At 38.3% G+C, this 20,910-nt stretch overlaps 1 protein-coding gene across 7 annotated transcripts in view; it reads right to left on the bottom strand.

Moving 5' to 3' along the window:
* LRBA (LPS responsive beige-like anchor protein) overlaps positions 1-20,910 on the bottom strand; it is a 582,443-nt gene that overhangs the window by 469,532 nt on the left and 92,001 nt on the right. For all 7 annotated transcript variants that reach the window (XM_032793241.2, XM_075066317.1, XM_075066316.1 and 4 more), the window contains exons 16-22: positions 20,276-20,338; positions 17,689-17,786; positions 12,643-12,735; positions 10,907-11,015; positions 10,268-10,349; positions 8,022-8,145; positions 7,519-7,711 (exon numbers count right to left, since the gene is read on the bottom strand). In XM_032793241.2, coding sequence (XP_032649132.1) covers positions 7,519-7,711; positions 8,022-8,145; positions 10,268-10,349; positions 10,907-11,015; positions 12,643-12,735; positions 17,689-17,786; positions 20,276-20,338 — 762 coding nt within the window. The remainder of the gene's footprint in view (positions 1-7,518; positions 7,712-8,021; positions 8,146-10,267; positions 10,350-10,906; positions 11,016-12,642; positions 12,736-17,688; positions 17,787-20,275; positions 20,339-20,910) is intronic.

Genomic DNA, 20,910 nt, shown 5'->3' on the forward strand with positions numbered 1-20,910 from the left:
GAGAAAAGGGACAGAGGTACTATATACATTAATCCTGCCACACAACCTTCCTCAAAGGAACATATTTTGCCATATCCCCAGCAAGCTTCTTACAGAGGGAAAAACTATATTCTCATCTAATTTTCTCTTATGTTTACTATCAAAATGCAAATGAATTATAAGACAAAGTTATTCTGAATGGCAAATATCAGTCACTATTGACTAATAAAAGTCTTCATTTAAATAGAAGTTAAATGTGTATCTGGTGATTTGGGGAATGTATCTACGTACAATTTATGAATTCTGTTTTGGATTAGGAACTCTGTTTAAACCCTTATGATGATCTTCACTGTTCTTTTGTCTCATTCTGCTTGAGCTACGCAGATGGAGTAGTGCCTGACAGTCTGTCTCTGAACAGGATGGTCAATAAAAATCACCACCACCAGAATAGGTCTTACCAGAACAGAACAAAACGTCTACATCCTAGGTGAAACCAGTTCTCCTCCAGCTTTTCTCCACACAGCTAAGTTTTAAATGAGCGAAAAGGAGGAAACCGAGAGAGAAGTGACAGAGCAGGGTTTTACAAAACAAACAAAAGGAAGAGGCTTGGTCTACACTCAGAAATTACACTGGCATTATGATGTAGGTCAGCGGTACAAAAAAAAAACAAAAAACAAAATCTCACTTCCAACATATAGACAAGGCTGACAAAACTCCAGGTGAAGACACAGCTATGTTCATGTAGCTAATGTCATTTGGGGAGGTGGTGAAAAACTGCTCTCAGTTATAGTGCATCTACAGTATTGGGCTTTACCAACATAGCTATATCAGTATAGTCTCCATAGCACAGACATACCCTGAGAAGCTGAAGGGATATAGAGGACCTGAAAAGGGTCAGTTTTCTAGAGTGAGTGGAAACCTTTCTGACTGCTGGACCAGTCAGAGCAGAAAGGCACTGACTGCCTGGTCAGAGAGAGAGGGAGATGCTACAATTCCAGAGTATCAGGGGGTAACCATGTTAGTCTGTATCCACAAAAACAACGAGGAGTCCGGTGGCACCTTAAAGACTAACAGATTTATTTGGGCATAAGCTTTCGTGGGTAAAAAACTCACTTCTTCAGATGTATAGAGTGAAAATTACAGATGCAGGCATAAATATACTGACACATGAAGAGAAGGGAGTTACCTTATAAGTGGAGAAACAGTGTTGACAGGAGAAAAAGCCCTGAGCTGGAGAAATACAGTCCAGCAGAGGGGCCCTCCCTTCCCTTTTCGATCTAACTTTCTACATCCAAAAATCTTTTCCTGTGACTTTGACCATGACATCCCTTTTCCCCAAATGCAGTGGTTAGAATATATGCAATGAGGCACAGAGTTCCCCACCCACCAATGATGCTGCTTGTCAAAGGGCTCTCCCGAGTGGTTTATGCTCCTGCTTCCCACTCCCTCCTGCTGAGGCTGGAGGTCACATCACACTTAGAAGTCAGTAGTAAGCAGGCTCCTCCATGCACACCCAGGAATAGCAGAGGACTCACCTGAGAAAGAGGGGAAGGACGGTGCCAGAAGCCATACTTTTTAACATACATTACTTTCAGGGAGGTCCCATATTTTAATCCCAGAGTAACCTGCATTCCACACAAATCTGGCAACCCCTTAATTTTTCTTGTTGAAAATTATTTACATCAGAAACTGAAGTTTTAAAAAGAGAGATTTACACTCAATTAATTAATCCCACATTTTAAATTTGCTGCATGAATAATTAGTCTTCCCCCCTCATGTCTGGCCTTTGTCACACATTATGGTCCATTTGTGGACCCTGGCAGATTGAGAGGTATGCCAGTGGTGATAGGTAGATAGCAGCGGTTCTCCCTCATGAAGCAGTATGCAGAACAGAAGAGCTGAAGAACCATTTATCTAACAGATATTAACAGTATTAAAATATCAAATAATCCTGATACACCTTTCTAAGGAAAGCTGAAGTATCTTACGTTTATGGAGTCTTTATAGACTCATTCCCCTACTCCAATATTCAGCCTAAACACACTTTTTTTAAATTTCATACCATTGTTCCTACTTATCCTCACATATACCCTTAGCATTACCCTAAAAAATCCTCATCCTCCATTTTACATAATTACAATGTTTGTAAACAGTTATCATTAATCACTGAGTCCTTACTGAGGTGTTAAAAAGCATTTTAGATCAAGATATTGTATAAGCTAACCATTCCTCAGTACATTTCTGTCAAGTAGCTAAATATTATTCTCATTTTAGTGATGGGAAAACATTAAGCAATTCATATTTTAAGCAACTAGCTGAAGACCTCATAACAACTCAGGGTCAGTACTGGAATTGGAATTTAGGAGGTCCTGGCATCCAGACCTCTGCTCATTCCACTAGACAATGCTTGCTCCTCTACATATTAAGCTTTTTTAATCTTCCTACATAAATCTATTACTCCAATGACCTAATCATTTTTGCTGATCTGTCTCTCCAGTTTTTCTGTATCTGCCAGCTACAAAGTTCAGCTTAATTCTATGCACATCAAATTCACTATGTGATACAATCAGTTTTTTCTCTTCTTGAAGGGGATTATCCCTTTTTTAGGGCACAAAAAGAGGAAATATCCAAATGATTTATTCAGCTTCTTATCTATGCCAATTAAAATTATTTGGGTAGAGAATAATCACTTAGAAATTAAAAAAAACCAAACAGTATTTTAAAACATGTTTATTTTGTTTAGGATTATCAAATCCCCTTTTATTCAGATTAGTAAACAATATTCTGAAACATTTCCACATACAGATCCAAACTGATACAACTTCAGTCTGCAAATGGAAGTATTTTTGAACACTTATTGATTCATAACATTAATGAAAATTTCATTAATTTTATTAAAATATTCCAAGATGTTTCCTTATCCAAATGATTTATCTTTAATTTAGTTACTTGATAACATGACAACTTTTTTTTTAATTAAAAGATATTTCAAAGGACCTGAAATACTTAAGTGTTCACACTTTTCAATGTTTTAAAACATTCAAGTACATGGTATATTATATTGTATAAATCATTATTTTCTTTAAATCTTGGGGAAATTGAAAGGTCAAGAAGGCAACTTGTCCACCATTCTTTATTGTTTCCTATTATTAACTATGAAGCCATTGGTCCTCTTTGCAAACTAACAGATCTAGACAGATGGGAGTTTAGGATACAGTAAACATGTCTATTATACTAGAAAAAATAAAGAAGGTGGGTGGTTTCATACATTCAATGTACTTTGAGAAGAAACAAAATTAGGTTTTGATCTAAATTTTTCCTGAATATTTTCATCAAACAGTTTAAACCATAATTTTTGGTAAATCATGCTCAGCTTTGAAGAAATACCACAAAGATATAATATGAAAATCAAGGCAGTGCATGAGCAAGACAGAGAAATTTAGCCTTAAAGAGGTTACCCACACCTTTTAAATTCTGGAAGCAAAGAAACCAGTGTAGTGCAATTATGCTAGAAAAACCATTGCTGCTTATAAGGCATAGTGCAGCTGTTGAAAGAGAGGGTTACAGTGACAAACAGCTTCCCTGCTACAAAGGTGGCAGGAAATCTATCAAACTGGACAATAAAATTGCAATTGAGTTTCTTTGGCTTTTTATAGCAGCTGCATGTATCTTGATGTGTAGCTCTGCAAAACCTATCCAATTCTGCAACACTAGTCCGTTATACACTAGTTCTTTATCAAAGAATGGCATTATAAATTGGGGGGGAGGGGATTTAAAGGGCTGTAAAGGGGAAAAATAAGCATTAATTCCCTACAATTAGAGATTAAATGAAAAAACTGGTTATTTCTTCAACAATATTAAGGAAAAAAATATTTGGGTCTCTATGATTGCTGGTTCCACAGTAGTTTGGAAAGCATGCTAGAAATCAAACAAATCACTAGACGCACTTAGCATCTAGCAATATACCAACTGAATTATTTCTACACAGTATTATAAAGTCATACAATATAAAGAGTCTGGGTAATTTACAACTTTTTAAAGTAAGTATATACTACAGTATTCAAAATGTACGTTAATTAGGAAAAACAATTTTAAGAATTCATAACCAATTGAATATTAATATCAATGCTTAAGGGGCACACACCCCACATACGTCATCATGTCTATCCTTATATCACTAATTGCAGTGTAAAATGTAACCATTACTTTTACCAACATTTAATTTCATCTGAAAATACACAGAATACAGTATTAACAGTCCTATTTCTTTAAAAAAAAATCTTAATTCTTGCAGCAGGTGACTATGAAGAGAACTTTTTAGGACCAGTATTCAGCAGACTGAACTATTCCAGATCTTGTTTAACTCCTTCAAACCCAGAACACCTTCTGCAACCAACCCCACTTATTCACCCGTTCATCTCTCTTCTCCCCCACCACTACCTCCTCTGCAACGCAAAAAAAAACCAGGGGAACGAATGTTGGACACTTAATGCAACAGATCTGGGCTTTGGAAAATTGAAGTTAGACGTCTATTCCACAGCTAAGGACCCCTCACAATAGGAATTTCTTGGCTGCAAGCCTGCTTCTTGTTCAAACCTGGGCAACAGGAGGGCAGGGTGGAGGCTCAGGCACCTCAGATCCCATTTGGTATAGTATTGCATGGTCCTATTCAACATATTCATAAATGGTCTGGAAAAATGAGTGAATAGGGAGGTGGCTAAATTTGCAGTTGATACAAAACTACTCAAGATAGGTAAGTCCCAGGCACCCTGCAAAGACTACAAAAGGATCTCACAAAACTGGGTGACTGGGCAACAAAATGGCAGATGAAATTCAACGTTGATAAATGCACAGTAATGCACATTGGAAAACAATTCCAACTATACATATAAAATGATGGGGTCTGAATTAGCTGTTACCACTCAAGAAAGAGATCTTGAAGTCATTGTGGATAGTTCTCTGAAACATCCAGTCAGTGTGCAGCGGCAGTCAAAAAAGCAAACAGAATGTTTGCATCATTAAGATAGGGTTAGAAAGTAAGACAGAAAATATCATATTGCCTCTATATAAATCCTTGGTACTTTCACATCTTGAATACTGCCTGCACATGCGGTCGCCCCATCTCAAAAAAGATATATTGGAATTGGAAAAGATTCAGAAAAAGGCAACAAAAATGATTAGGGGTATGGAATGGCTGCCAAATGAGGAGAGATTAATAAAACTGGGACTTTTCAGCTTGGAAAAGAGACTACTAAGGCAGATATGATAGAAGTCTATAAAATCATGACTGGTGTGGAGAAAGTAAATAAGGAAATGTTACTTATGCCTTCTCATAACACAAGAACTAGAGGTCACCAAATGAAATTAAAAGGCAGCAGATTGAAAAACAGAAGGAAGTATTGTTTTCACACAAGGCAGTCAACCTGTGGAACTCCTTGCCAGAGGATGTTTTGAAGGCCACGGATTATAACAGGGTTCAAAAAAAAAACAAACTAGATAAGTTCATGGACGATAGGTCCATCAATGGTATTAGACAGGATGGGCAGAGATGGTGTCCCTATCCTCTGTTTGCCAGAAACTGTGAATGTGCAATAGGGGATGGATCACTTGATTACTTGTTCTGTTCATTCTCTCAAGGGCACCTGGCATTGGCCACTGTCAGAAGAGAGGATACTGGGCTAGATGAACCTTTGGTGTGACCCAGCAGGGCCATTATATGTTCTTAACTAAGGTCTTTTCAGATAACTAGAACCAAATCTATTTTAAGAATGTAGCAGTATTTGTATCATCAAGTTCTTGTTTTCAGGGATTTTATAACTCATCCAGAATTTGTTTTTGAATATTTAACCCCAATAAGGTCTCCTACAAACATCTAGGTTTTCTCTACATATTCTGGAATAGCTGGGTTAGCCATTTTGAGTTATAGGTATGAAATAATATAAAATTAGTGACCACAAATCCATTTCAGTGTTTGGATTTCAACACAGTATTTTATGTTTAATTTTACCAAACATTAGTCCTCATTAGAGACTGCTGCCTTCTTTCTCCACACACATCTCACAAACAAGAACTTCAAAAGCAACCATGAGTTAATTTTTACAGGTATTGTTTAGAAACTAGGGGCATACTCCTCAGGTATGCCAAAGCTGCATGGGCAAACTTCAGGCAAAGGGGTGGCTTTATGCCACATTTCTGCTTACCCCGATCCTGGGGGCAGCCAATGGCTGGTTCAATTCCCAGAAATTTAGAGCAGCTTCAGAGCTGCTTAAAATTATGCTAACTTGTAACAAAACTTCAGTGACCTTTACCCTGGTCACAGATTGCAGCCCACTCCACCTACACACCACTATGCTGATGGGAACAGTTCAGGTTTGATATAGAGCTGGCATAGCAAAGGATTAATGCACCACTATGTCACTGCAGACACATTTTGGCATGGATTAAGATGTGGCCCCAGATCCTTTGCACCTATAATCATGAAATGTTCATTGACTAAACATTTGCAAGCATTTTTAGTATATGGACATTTATTCTTCTCTCTCACACATAACCACATACAATAGATTATAGAGCTGTTTATTGGATCAATAATCAGTGATCTACAAGATAAACCAGTAGTGCTGTACTGGTCTAAATAGATTGACACTTTCTGAGCAAGTTAACCCATGTAAGGACAGTTATGTGGGCTTAAGATGTGCAGCTTTGTGTGCTCTCTATATGCGGGTAAGACACACACTTTTAAAAGTATGTAATTTACAGTTCTGTCTGAAAACCCAGAATACAAGTTCCACAGCTTTTTCTGTTAGACTTTATTCTTTTCTTGGTGCAGGGAAAGAGAAATGAAGAGGTGGCTTTTTCTAGTTCTATAACTCAATTTGGAAAAAAAAGTTAATAATAAAATGTGTTTTGCAGTGTTGTTCAGGTTGTAACAAGCCAACAGAAGCCAAGAAAGGAGGAAGACTGGCATCTATATTCGTACAGTGGGATTCTTCTTCAGCCGCCTTACCTTCCTGTCTCCCTTCATGGCTTTATACAGATGGAATGTCAGCCTCTACTCTGATTTCCTTAATTTCATGGGTTTGTTTCACTGCCTTTTGATGTTACTAAAAGGTATTTTTTGTCTATGAATAGATAAGGTGCGCCACCTTGTGTTTAAAAACTTCATGCTGTTATTAATGCACAGAAATCCAGCACTAAAACACCACTGAAATGCTGATTAACCTGCCCTAGGAAACATTTAAATGCCATTTTTATTACAAGTGAACACCATCATGCCATGAGCAACAGAAAGAATTTTGTGATTAAAGTATTCTGACAATAAAAAGTCGTTCAATTTTCAAATGTGACAAGCCCTATACTGAACTTGAAGTGTATGCTATTATAGACTATTCAAGCCACCAAATTTCCACTTATTTTAATAGCTTATTTCTACTAAAAGACTTTTTTATTTGACCCAGTACTTAAAGGCTCCAAATTTCATTAGAGAATACAAAAAAAAAGTTATTGCAATTTCAGAACATTTTTCCAGGAAACACTCACCTTTGAATGTGTGATTGACAGTGTATCCACCCAAACTCGCCAGCCACCCCACTCATATTTGACTGCATGATAAAGCAAGATTCTAAAAATGGCATACACCATTTCAGTTATCTTCTGCTCTTCAGAGTTCTTGGGGTTGAAATAGCAAAGAGAAAGCATCCACTCCTGCCACACTGAGCACTGCAACAAGCTCCTGCAAAACACATACTCCTGCTGCTAAATCACATCTCAAAATGGACAAAGCATATTAAAACATACAAAGATCATTAAACTCTGAGACCACATATAGCTAGTGATGAATTTAGCATATGTAAAAACACTACTGCATGCAAGCTTCTTCAGCATTACACGTATAAGCCTAAAGAATACAACATTTGTTAAATAACGTGGCCTAGACATGGTAGCCTAATGAAACTATTTTAGTTTAGTCCAAAGAGAGGACAGATTTGTAAGACATTGTTATTTACATACAGTCTTTGTATGCACACAATGAGTCCTCTTACCTCCTATTTTCTCTGCTGTTGTTAAAAAGTTTAATCATGTCTGAGAGAAAAGCTCGACGAACCTCCAGAGCTTCTGGGCAGTGGGGAGAGTTACGTAGTAGGGTCGCAATTACTTTCAATATCTCTGCAAAACAGTTCACAAGTACATTTTAAAAACTAGAAATCAAGCACATCAAATATTGGAGCTTATTAGACTACATTCACTAACAGGAAACATTTTGATAAGATAGTTACTTAATGAAAAACTAACTTGTAAAAATGTGTGTGTTTATACAAAGAAAGAAAAGCATCTCCACCAGGGTCAAAGATGCATCTAAGTAAAGAAGAAATATATTGCTTCCTTCTTCCAAAGACTTCCATGACTATTCCTCTTCAGTGGGATTTTCAGACAGGGTACTCCCAGAAAATTTTCACATGGTACACACAAATTTAAATTTAGCCATCCGTATTTGGCCCAGCTTACCCTCCATCGTGATTGCACGGGTGGACAGGCCAAATTTCAGAGAGTAGCATTGCAAGCCGGCACGTGGGGTTGTGTGCCACTCAGTTTGGGGGCCCTGGAGCAAACTGCTCCTTTTGCTCCTGCCAATGATATGCACCATGCAGACGGCTGCCGGCACCACTGTTTACAAATGCATTCAGTGTTGGCTTAGTTCACAGTGGGAGTGGAGTTAGGCCACTATCTATAATGCTGGACTTCAGGATGATCAGGGTTTAATAATCTAATGCCTACTAAGTCACAAATGACTCGCTTAAAAGGAAATATCGGTATTTACTGACTATCTTTAAGAAATATGTTCTCTGGAAAACTAGGAACATACCAGCTGATGAATCATGTTATAAAATAAACAAGAAATCCAGGTGTAATGTAAGTTTCTCTCTTTGAATATCGATTATACTGACTCAATAGAATGTTACAGGTTTATTTTCAATCTTAAAAATAGTTTCAGTTGTAAAAACAATGGAAGTTTGAAAAAAATTGTGTCTTTGGTGAATTTTTCACCCTCTATGTACACACATTGGTTTATACAGTACTTTTCGGGGGAGGACAGAATACAGACACTCATTCTGATTTTTGGAAAGTGGGGTTGGAAAGAAACACATTGTTTTTGTTACTTTAAGAAAAACAGAATGAACTTTGAAAACAGACGAAAAAGGTGAGAATTTATGTCTAGCTACTTTCACAGTTTCAATTCAGCTTCTAATTTAAAGTTTCAAAAACATTTTCCCTATTTAATAAAATATAAGCACTGACCTTATGAGTGCATTCAGGAAAAAAAGTTACCATTCCCTACATGCCTGAGTGAGTCCAGACTCTTTGGTAACAGCTCTAGGAAGTCTGTGTTAATCTAACAGGGACTCTGTCAACTTGAATGAACTGAGTATATGGGATTTAGAAATGGACAACTCAACCCATCTCTATCCCACCAAGACGACACCATTAATTCTCACTCCCTACATTGACTACATCTACCAGGAAGTTTACAATGTCCTCTAAACACAGGTCATTTTCCTCCAACGTTATTTTCCTTCCCCAGACTCTGAAGATAAAGATATCTCCATCTTTATACTATATATTAAATGACAATGCAACTTTAAAAGTGAAAATTTACATTTCTCTATGAATAATGGAATACCATAACTTCATTATATCACAAACAGATGATATCAAGACATCTCAAGAACAGCAATTTGTCCTTCATGGAAGTTCTTACGAAATCTGAAATCTCAAATCAGGATTTTTTTTTCTGCAAAAGAAAGCTACCCTAAACAATATAGTAAGTAGATCCATTTCTTCCACTCCAAATCCAGAGTTTCTGCATTGAACGTAATTTAAGATGAATGTTACTTCCATGCTTCATGTAATTTAGTCTGACATCACTAAATAATGCAATCAGAATTACGCTGAAACCTGAAAATGTATTAAATCAAAATACTCTGTGCATAAAAGTCTTGAAACAACGTCTCATACCATCACCACCACATAAAAAAGGGTCAGTACTAAATTACGTATACATTTAGACACACAAAACGTCTTTCAAAAAGCGGGAGACAAGCATGTTTCTCAATTAACTCCAACTAAACATGCATTATCTCCCCTCTTGCATGAATGATTCTGTAAAACTAACAGACCACAATTCAGACTGCTGGATATAATTAATAAGCGTTTTTTGGTTTGTTTTTTTTAAAATGACAAAATTTTTAGCTTAACAGTGATGTAATTTAAAAAGACATATAATGCTTACGAGGATTTTGTATCTTCACTGTTGAATCTGGGTCAGGATGCTGTTTATGTATCACCTGAGTGCAAATTTGTTCAATAAGAATCTGGGGGAAGGAGGAAGAAACACAGTGTAAGAACAGCTATTTAATGTTCACTAAAAAGTTTGCTGGAGAATGGTTGATCCCCTTGCTTATCATAAGGTTTTCTACAGTACCCATCCTCATATCATCTTAGGGCTAAAGCAGTACTGAAGTTTCCTTGTCACAGGTTTTAGTAATTGAATCAATCTTATTTTTAACACCAATTTTTGCATTTTCTGAGACACACAATTGGTATTTTAATTATAGTGGAAGAGCTCCCCTAAATTTAATCAAAGTTACAATAACCTTAGGCCATGATATCAAGTGGAATGAAGCACTCAGATTAAGAGTATCTACTTAAATTATTTAATTTAACAGTTATTTTGAAATGATTCACACTAAGCTACTTCTATATCTAAATTAAGCAGAACTTCCATAGTAGTAAGCATCAGAAAACTTTACTGCATCCATAGTTAAGTTTCTAGCGGCATCTGGAAAATATTAGCACAAACATGCAAGCAATTTTATAATACCTTCTAAGTAATTAGGAAGATTGGATTCTAACTACAGTCTATTACTACCTCAAACAGGACATTGTACGTGGTCATGGTGATTAAGCCTGTATGAAGCATCAGCCTTTCAGCCAGCAAAGAGAATAATCCATGTCCAAGCATGACTTCAGCTTTTCTCCTAAAATAACACAGAAAGGCGGATAAAGTAAATTAGGGCATCTCTAACTTGTTAGTATGTGTACACCAGAGGAGTGCTAAATTGGTGAATTTGTTTCAGCATTTTATTTTGTAGCCCCTAGGTTCTGGGGAAGTTGGGACACAGAAGCCCTTATCTGCCAAAAGTAACAATCAAGCCGCCCACTGAAACCTGCTGAAAGTGTGACTACCGGATGGTTGAGTCTCTGAGCCTCTGGGTATGTCTATACTGCAATCAGAACTGTGGCTGCAGCACATGTAGACTTATCCAAGCTAGTTAGCTCGAACAACAATTGCACTGAAGCCACAGCAGCACATGGCAGCCATTCAAATACATGCCCAGAGTCCTGGGTATCCAACCTGTGCTGCTGTGCTCTCACTATTACTGGCATTCAAACTAGCTAGACCAAAGCTAGTGCAGGTATGTCTATACATGCTGCAGTCACACCTCTGACTGCAATGCTGACGCAGCCTGTGACAGGGGCTACTCACACATTATGTGCCAACATACTACCACCAGCAGCCCAAAAAGCTGGACCCAGACCTTGCGGGACCCTTGATAATGATATAGGGAAGAGCATAACCCTCTCCATTCAGCTCACAAAGATTACCTGACCATGAGCATTAGCTGGTAATTATGTTAAACTACAGTTGTAGCAAAGTCCACTCTTTAAATAAATTGGTTGTACTTTCTGCTGCAATTGGACAACTATATAACTTCCATGATCAACAATAAATGTTGAGGGTCAGTGTTTCAAGACAAACATTGAAAGACCTATGTAAAGTTCATTTTCCTTGCCATGGTGGATGTCCTAATTACAGACAGAAGTCTGTAGGTTAACAGAGACCAGGTGGTTACATATCTGTGTTCTGGATGGCTGAGGCATAAGAAAAAGGGAGCAGCAAAAATAAGTCAGGATGGATTAATTTTAAAGATAAACTAGAGTTACCAACCCAGTTTAGGTGACTTAAGAATCTCTTACTTTATTCATCTTCACTATAAAGTTGGCAAGAACATCAAAGTGAATATTTACAGAAATGTTTCTGCTGTATACCCAACAACAAATCCTAAATTCCTATGTGTTTTGGATCTGAGCTCCGGCAAGATCAACTCATTAAGTTAAGTTTTAAATCACATAGCCGGTCAGAAGTACTTTTGTTAAGCATATAGCAAAAGTGCTGGGTTACAAATACTCACTTTAATGTTTTTGCCAATTTTAAAATAAAGGTAAAATAAGACACTTTTAAGATACCTTAAATTGAGTCCAGAGTTGGTAATATTTGTTGCTAATCTCACTATTCTAATTGTTACTAAATATTTAGCTGGAACTATGCAAGCAGGTTGTGTTAAAAACAAACCTATACAATGACATGTCACAAATCACTAAGTAAGCTTGATAGAAGAGCCTTTTATGATGCTATGACACAATTGTGAGTAATTCCACTATAGAGGGAACTGATTATGAAAAAACAAATTGCATGACAGTGAAGAAAACAGTACCCACTATGGGCTGAAGTGTGTATTCTGGTTGCATGTCAAAAAAACACTTTAAATATGTATAACATATACAGAAACAGTACCTTTTCTTCAGATTTAAATCAGTACTTACTTAGGTGCTAGATGTTTTAAGAAGTAGCCCATCACTTTTAGAGCTTGTACCCTGATCCCTTCACTTTTTGATGCTAGAAGTTTGTAGACAACCCTAAATGAAAACAAACAAAACACCAAGATTGCTTGAAATAGCAACTAAGAGAGAGAGTTTCCACACTGACAAATTAACTGAAGCACACTACAAATAAGTTTCTACCTTGATTCAAATTAAAGTGACAGACATTGATAAGCCTTACAAATGTTATATGATATTTTCCTAAATTATATAGTACTTTGTACTAGAATTTTAAAGCTATATTTGGGAATTTTGAAATCCAAATTCTGTTAGAGTCCCTAAAAGTGTCAATTGATATGAAAACAGTATCTGTGAAAAGGTCATTGTAATTTCAGTACTCAAATCTGTCTTTAGCTGATATCTCACTTAGGCTACAGTACAGAAAAGCAAACAAATTATGTTTGTTGTACTGTCAAGACAGCTGGCTACAGAATAGCTGCAAAAAGCTTAAGTTTCATATTTGGGTGGACATTTGCTAACAGTATTAGTATTTGACATTTGTATCCCTTGCTAATCCTTTATGACAGCTTTCAGAAGGATGGCAAAAAACAATGTCAGCTGGCACTCTTTTCATTACACTTATACTGGTTTCTGCTCCTCAGATTATTTAATAAAAAACACAGTTAATGAAAGAACACATTAGAATCTTAGCAAAGGTGCCTTACATACAAAATTGCATATGCACATATAGTCCCCCTTCTTTCTGGAAGATAGAAGGTATTATTCCTCTGTCATTGATCTTTCTTCAGATCATACTGGCACTTAACATAAGGAAATCCCTATTAGCTCTGGAACAAGCATTGTACCTTACATTGGGTGACCATATTTTCCTATGCTGAATACAGGACACCTGGTAAAATTACTTGTATTCAAGTGAGTTCAAAGGCAATCAGAACTATGCAGTACAAACATTCAAATTATCATCAAGTTGACTGAACCCCTGTTAAGAAGAAACACTGTGTAGATGGATTATTTTTATTTACCTTCCTATCTTTAAGGCTTTAGGGTTCACATGGGGAGAGGTGACACACACACACACCCCTACGCCCCCCCCACACACACACACACACAAACACAGGGAGAGGTGACACATATACACTCCCATACACCTCTCTCACACAGGGGATGACCAACTGATCCAACCCTCCCTGTCCAGTGCTCTCCGCCATCCATACCTGGCTGGGCTCCTGGGACAGACCCACTTCTCCTGATACCTGGTGTCGCAACTTCCCATGGCAATATGAGGGCAAGTTTGGGGTGTGAACAGGCTGGAAATTGCTTTCCCTCCCCCACCCTGACACTCCAGAGCTTAGCTGAGGGGCAGAGAGGCTTCCCCATGCCAGGGCTTTGGTACATGCAGGGTTTGACTCCTCCTGGCCAGCACCCTGGACCGGAGGATCTTGGGCTTTCCCAGGGCGCCTACCCACCCAGAGGCAGTGGGGGAAGGAAGAAGCCTGCCAGCCAGGCTATTGGTGAGCTTAGCGCTCTCTGACCAGGGACTGGTTCTCTGAACAGTGCTGGGAATGGGATGCACCCTGCTGGGGGGCATATGAAAGAGCGGGCCAAGGGACAAAGTAGGGACAGGACAGTGAGAGGAGGAGAACAAAGGGCCAATGGGTGGTCAGCAGAGGTGACACATAGCTGGCCGCTGCCTGGCACCTGCCCACACTCACCAGCCACCGCAGCTCACAGCACACAGCCAGCACCAGCCAGAAATGGGCCTGTGGCTGTGCTGACAGACCAGCAGAGGGAGCGGCCAGCCCTGCTTGCTGCATCTTTACCCCACCATGAGCCTTGCACATCCATCCTTATCAGCCACTAGACCCTGCCCTTCACCACTGGTGGGCAGGCGGCTGATGAGCAGGGATCCAGCCAGGCGAGCAGGGTTCATGTCAGAATATGGCTAACAGCAGCCAGCACTGATTGGGGTAGAAAATATGGGACCATTTGCCCATTTTTTAGAAAAAGTCGTAACACCTTCGGGAGGGCTAATACAGGACTGTCCCTTTAAAAACGGGATGTCTGGTCATCCTAACCTTACAATACCTGCTCAAGGGAGAAAAAAGGCTGGTTAGCACTGAACAATCCATTTTTGTCAGAATCTCACATAATTAAAGTGACAGCATGCAAATATACTGATGAGAAATCTATGTGCAAAATTTCCAAGTATTACTCCAGAGCATATCTCTATATTTGAGCTTCTCACTCAAAATTTTCACTGGAAAACAAGCAACACTCACACTTCCATCTCAGCTAGCAATCAATTAATGCCCCAGTATATTGCTAAAGGCAATATGCGGAATCCTTCATATGAGATACAAATTGACACACTGAGCACTTTGCTTATTCCTTTCTTAATTATTAAAAAATGTCAAATTTGTAGGTCACACTGAGAAAGTAACATACCAAAAACACCTATATGAAAATATATACCAAAGAAATAAATGCCAGAACTAGGAAATGCCCGAATTAAGATTGTCCATGCAACCATGATCTTTAGATAATCACTTACTATTTTTCCCTACAGGACCTATACCTCACTCAGTGCACAATATGGATAGGGGCTAAACGGATAGGTATATATTAATTTTTTTTTTTATCCTCATCAGGCATACAGCTCCTGCCACCTTCTCAGAAATGGCTAAATCTCTTCAAATAAAACAATTCAACCTGAGGCAGACACTTGACATAAAAAACTGTGGCCCATATAATTAAAACTTAGCAATGCTATAAGCAACTGAAAGCAGTCTCATAGCGGAAAATGTTGAGTATAGGCACTCTGCCAGCTGATAAAGACTGGTCTCTAGTGGACATGCCTTCTGGACACTACCATAGTACAATAAATAAATTTAAACTGTGTCCTGAGGGGATAAATTCTGTCCCCGACTGTACACTTAATATCAATATAAGATCGCTCCAATGTCGTCATCACCATTTGTGACATACCTACGACCCATGTGATTTTATAGTTTGGTAGTCTATGATATTCACTAGATCACCTAAATTTGCATGAACCACACTTGGCTTCTGTCCAGATAAGATAAGCTCTTATATTGTTTTTATGGATTATGTAATTCCTTAATGTTCCATGAAATTGTATTGATTATGAGAATGCAGATGATAAAGTCCCACACAGTCTGTACAGTGAACATTTTGGGCGGTGTGCCTCTTTTTATGAAAATATGTTTTTAGAACTTTAAGAAAAAAATCATAAGCATTTCTACTAGTATCAAAACTAATGAAAAGGACAATATTACTTAACACAGAAATACCTGGCGGTTGGTCAAAGTAGACTTCCTTGTTTACACACCCAAACCTTCCCAATAAATTTATTTCATAACCTCAGCTGCCCACCAGACACCAAAACAAAAGAAAAAGTCTCCCCTTCTCTTCAGTACCAGAATCAGAGAGTGAATAGTCAGCACCGATTCAAATCCAAGCAACACGAAAAATGATTTTAACCCGGATGAAGCAGCTGTGAATGTAACTAGCTAGGCAGGTGGGATACCATCAGCAGAGTACAAAAGATGGAGGACGATAACACAGCCCAATTTTCTCTGTCCCTACAAGATGGCAGCTTACAAGACATTATCAGGGCTATCCAGTATCATGGAAAACATTAAACTTCCATATAGGTTATTTCTGAGCTAATATATAGTATTTTTGAATTTTAAGAAAAGAGACACCCAAATGTTTAAACAGCCTGTGTGAGGAAAAAAATCATTTTATTTTAAACATGGATAGAAAGTATATTTAACTCAGCTTTTTAAATTTTCAGGATCAATTGCACTAGACATAATCAGCCAGTTAAATGGCTGGAGACCATACAGGAGTAAGGAATACAACAAATGAGACAGAAAAACAGATTTCTCACTGTCGACTCGCTATTCATACTGAGCTTCCCCTATGCTACTTAATAAAAAGAAAAAAGTTTATTGCCAGTAGTTAAGTAAAAACGAATACAATACGTTAGAGACCTGACATGACATTCGAATACTTTATTATTTAGAGTTTTTATTAGTTTCCCGGAACATAATGTTACCATACAAATGAAGTCAAAGCTGAACAAAACAGATGAAATAACTAGCACTGAGAAGAGGGTGGAAACAATTATGAATATGACTGCCTGATTCTTGACATAGGGGAGCCGGGGGAAAAAAGTAAAACCCAGGATTAATCAGTAGTTGCAACAAAATGTATGGATTGAGAATACACCTTTATGTAACAAGTGAATTACTGCTGTAAGTACCCTTCTAGGAACAGTTCTTATATTTGGTTGTATGCTCACATTTTCCCCTGATATCCACACAGGATTCATTTTAAATTAGAAAAGTTCAGTTATCAGGCCACCCATTGAAAACCACAAAATAAAATCAAAACTGTAATTTAATGCCATTTTCCTAACAACAATTCCTCTACTGGGCTTGTCATAGCATGTCATAGCTCCTTTCCTCAACTACTACTGTCCACTCAGAATACCATGAAACAGCATTTCTCAACATATTGAGCATGGCCTACAGGTAGACAGAAGTTGCCAACAGTAGGTTACACACCATAAAGTGGGGGAAGAAAAAAAGAAAAAAAAACTTCTCAGTAGTGAAAAAACTAACAAGGATCAGAAGGAATCCGTTAGCGAGTTTAGCTGGAATTGTCCCATTACTAAATTCTCAAAGAATTGACATGGAAAGGGAGGTTTCAAGCTAGATGTTAATGGACGATGATTAACATACGCGTATAGACTAACTCAAACTGACTACTACTTGCCTGAGCATGACTGACAGCTTGGAGGCATTAACAATTCATAAGTAATAAAACCAGTGTTAACTCTGGCCAAGAGAACACCTGGACACAAAAATCACCCAAAAGAAGGAGTTTACAGCTGTAGTACTAGGACTGAAATGACTCAAGGTGGTGTGGGAATTCCAGTGAATAGCAATATCAATCATCAAAATATTGTTCTCTTTTGCCTACGCATGAAATTTAACTTACCATAATCCATTCCTCTGATCAAAAGCAGGAATCATAGAACTGGGATGCTCTGATGTCAGAGCAACAAGCAACTGCAAGACATCCATTAGATTGTCATCCTGTTAAAAAATAAATCACAGAATTCGAATTTAAAAATTAAGTAGTTAAATTGCTTTATTAGCACATTAGTCTAAATTTTAAAAGTCATTGCAAATAATTCAGTATGATCCAGCCCTTCTTTTGGACCAAGGAAGTTCTTTAGGTAGCAGCTGTAAACTGTAGAGCAGTGCCAGGGAGTCAGACCAGAATCCAAATAACCAGGGCCATGCTCAAAGAAGCCAGAAGAGAGTACTAAGGAACAGGAAAGGTATAGGGAAATTAAAGGGTCAACAAAAATGAGAATGGATTAGGTAATAGAATTAGTTGATCTGTGCATAGTGGTGGTGAAGTTGCATTGTTTTGTATGTAGTGGGAAGTCTGTGCATGTATAATAGGAGCCTGGTCTACACTGCGGACAGGAGGGAGGAGGTGTTTACCTAAGATACGTAACTTCAGCTATGAGAATGGTATAGATGAAGTCAACATATCTTAGTTCAACTTACCTCATGTCCTCACGGTGCGCGGTCAATTGCCGCAACTCCCCCGTCGAGTTTGCTTCCGCCTCTCACCAAGCTGGAGTTTAGCAGTCAACAGGGAGAGTGATTGGGGCTCAATTTATCATGTCTACACTATATGCAATAAATCGAACCCCAGCAGATGGATCGCTACCCGCCGATCCGGTGGGTAGTTTAGACATACCCAGGGAATGGGATATCCGGCGATTCCTCCCATGCACATTTATGCAAGTACACACACGTACACACACTCCACCCATTCAGTGAATTAAAACGAAACCAAACAAACAAAGCAAATTTTCCAAAGGGTGGAGGTCACTGAGTTTTTGTTTTTTTGTTGTTTTTTTTAAATAAAGAAGTGGGCTATACAATGAGAAACTTTGAGAACTCATAGGCAATACTAAGAGTGGATAATTTAGGCTTATCACCTGTCTAGCAAAGTTTTTTTTTTAGCAGTCTGTCTGAGACACATATTTAATCACAGCTTACGAATTTGTTCCAAGTAAATTGCTTTTATTTAAAGGTGACTTACAAAGAAATAAAATGCAACTTTTGTGCCCATTTCTTATTCTTTGTGATGTATAAAAAGCTACCTTCACAAATTTTTCAACAAAAATGTCCTGCTCATTTTATACATTAGACACTTGGGTCCTGTATATCCTGGAAGACTATGCCCTTCTAAGATATGGCAACATTATGACCTCACAGATGTCATGGCTGATTAGCCTGATGAAGAGAGTAGGGCTATTTTCCTATGGCATGTTTAGAACATTTTGTTTTGTTTTGATTAACATCCATGTACCTAAATCGCTTGAGAGAAAAGATTGCTTCATTAAGGATTCAACAACCCTGGCTCTCAGTTTAGGCAACACAGGCTCATCTGGTTAAAAAAAAAAAAAAAAAAAAAGTAAGAGTGGAAGGCTAACTCCTCCTTTCCATTTACAAAATTTGAATGAAGGCTCTGTGATTTCTTTCATTTTCAGAGTTTTTCCATGCATAGCAAGCCAGGATGTTAATGCACAGCAGACTAACTTGCAGTAATTGGCCATGTGGACTCTACTATCATGCACAGAAGTTCCATAACATGCTTTGACTACAGAACTTTTAGTGAATGGTGGCAGAGTCCACACAGTCAGCTACTGCATAGCAAACTAGCATGGTGTAGATTCACATTCCAGCTTGCCACGCATTAAGTCTTCATGTAGATAAGTTCTTAGGTGCTACCTAGATTGTCATTTCTGCATAAAGGAGAAAGATTGGATTGTTTATTTCATGCTGCAGCCAAGTACACTCAATCCAGTACCAGAGTAGAAACTAAAGGATAAATATAGGTGTAAACACAAAGAAAAAATAAATCTGTACTGCTTCAAGTGAACTCAATTAATTCCTTATTTTGCCCATTTCAAGCACCCTTAAAGAGATTAGTTCAGTTAGATTTATGGTCCCATTTTCCTTGTCTTTGATGTTACATCTGGCATAAAGTGCCTTTTCCTGGTGCTAAAATATGAAGATGGATATATCAATGGCAACCAATATTCTTTCCCAATTAAGTTTACAAGCTGCTCTTAGACTTCATTAACATTCTTATTTTTAATTCACATTTTCAATGTATTGTTTTATTTAAGAAGCATAATAAAAACGGTGAAATATAAAACCAAAAATATTACTTATGTAGCATAAAATAAGGATTTTTTTAAGTCACTCTTGCCATCTGTTTTTCTGATTGATAGATCGGGCTGTTGAACAGCATAGGAAACTACTTTGACTTACTATCTTAATGAACCTGAATCTACTACTAAACATAGTGTTTAAATCACTACAGGATATTGGAAATTCAACACACTGCACTCTAGGTTTAGACTACATTTGTTATTTCTTACTGCAGAGCCATCTTGTGGCAGGAGAGGATATTTTTACTTGAAAAAATTGTGAATAAATTTTGCTTGACTTACCAAGAATAGCCAAAAAAAAAAAAAAACAATACAAAAAGTTACCTCATGAATTGTGAGCAGATAATTGAGGATAGCCTGCAGTTCATCTTCTTTCACTCCATAATCCTCAAAAAATAAAATTTAAATTGTATCTAGCATCTTTCTTTCAAGGCATAACAAAATAATTATTAAAGAGCACTATACAAGACAGTGTCATATAAAGCAGAACAGCTACACAAGATAGATTTATCTTTATCTAAGGTGCCATGACAGCTTCTAAGGCAGAGGTGGGTAAACTACAGCCCGCGGGACCCTCCTGCCCGGCCCCTCAGCTCCTGGCCCCGGAGGCTAGCCCATGGCCCCTCCCCTGCTATTTCCCCTCCCCCGCAGCCTCAGCTCATTGCACCGCTGGCACCCCTGCTGTGAGCTCTTGCCTGGCAGCGCAGCTCCAGAGCTGCGGCTCTGTGCTGCACGGTGGCATGGCTGGCTCCAGTCGGGTGGCACGGCTGCCTGTCCTGGTGCTCTGGGCGGTGTGGCTGTAGCGGCACCAGCCAATAGGTGGGAGGGGACAGTGGAGTGAGAAGAGGAGACGGGGGGAATTGGAATGTGCAGTGCTGTGGTGGCCAAAGAAAGAGGCAACTTTCCCCAGCTCCAGAGCTGCGGCTCCTGGGGAGAGATGACCCAACTTCCCAGTCCCA

The sequence above is a fragment of the Chelonoidis abingdonii genome, chromosome 5 (assembly GCF_003597395.2).
Source record: "Chelonoidis abingdonii isolate Lonesome George chromosome 5, CheloAbing_2.0, whole genome shotgun sequence".
Taxonomy (NCBI): Eukaryota; Metazoa; Chordata; order Testudines; family Testudinidae; genus Chelonoidis; species Chelonoidis abingdonii.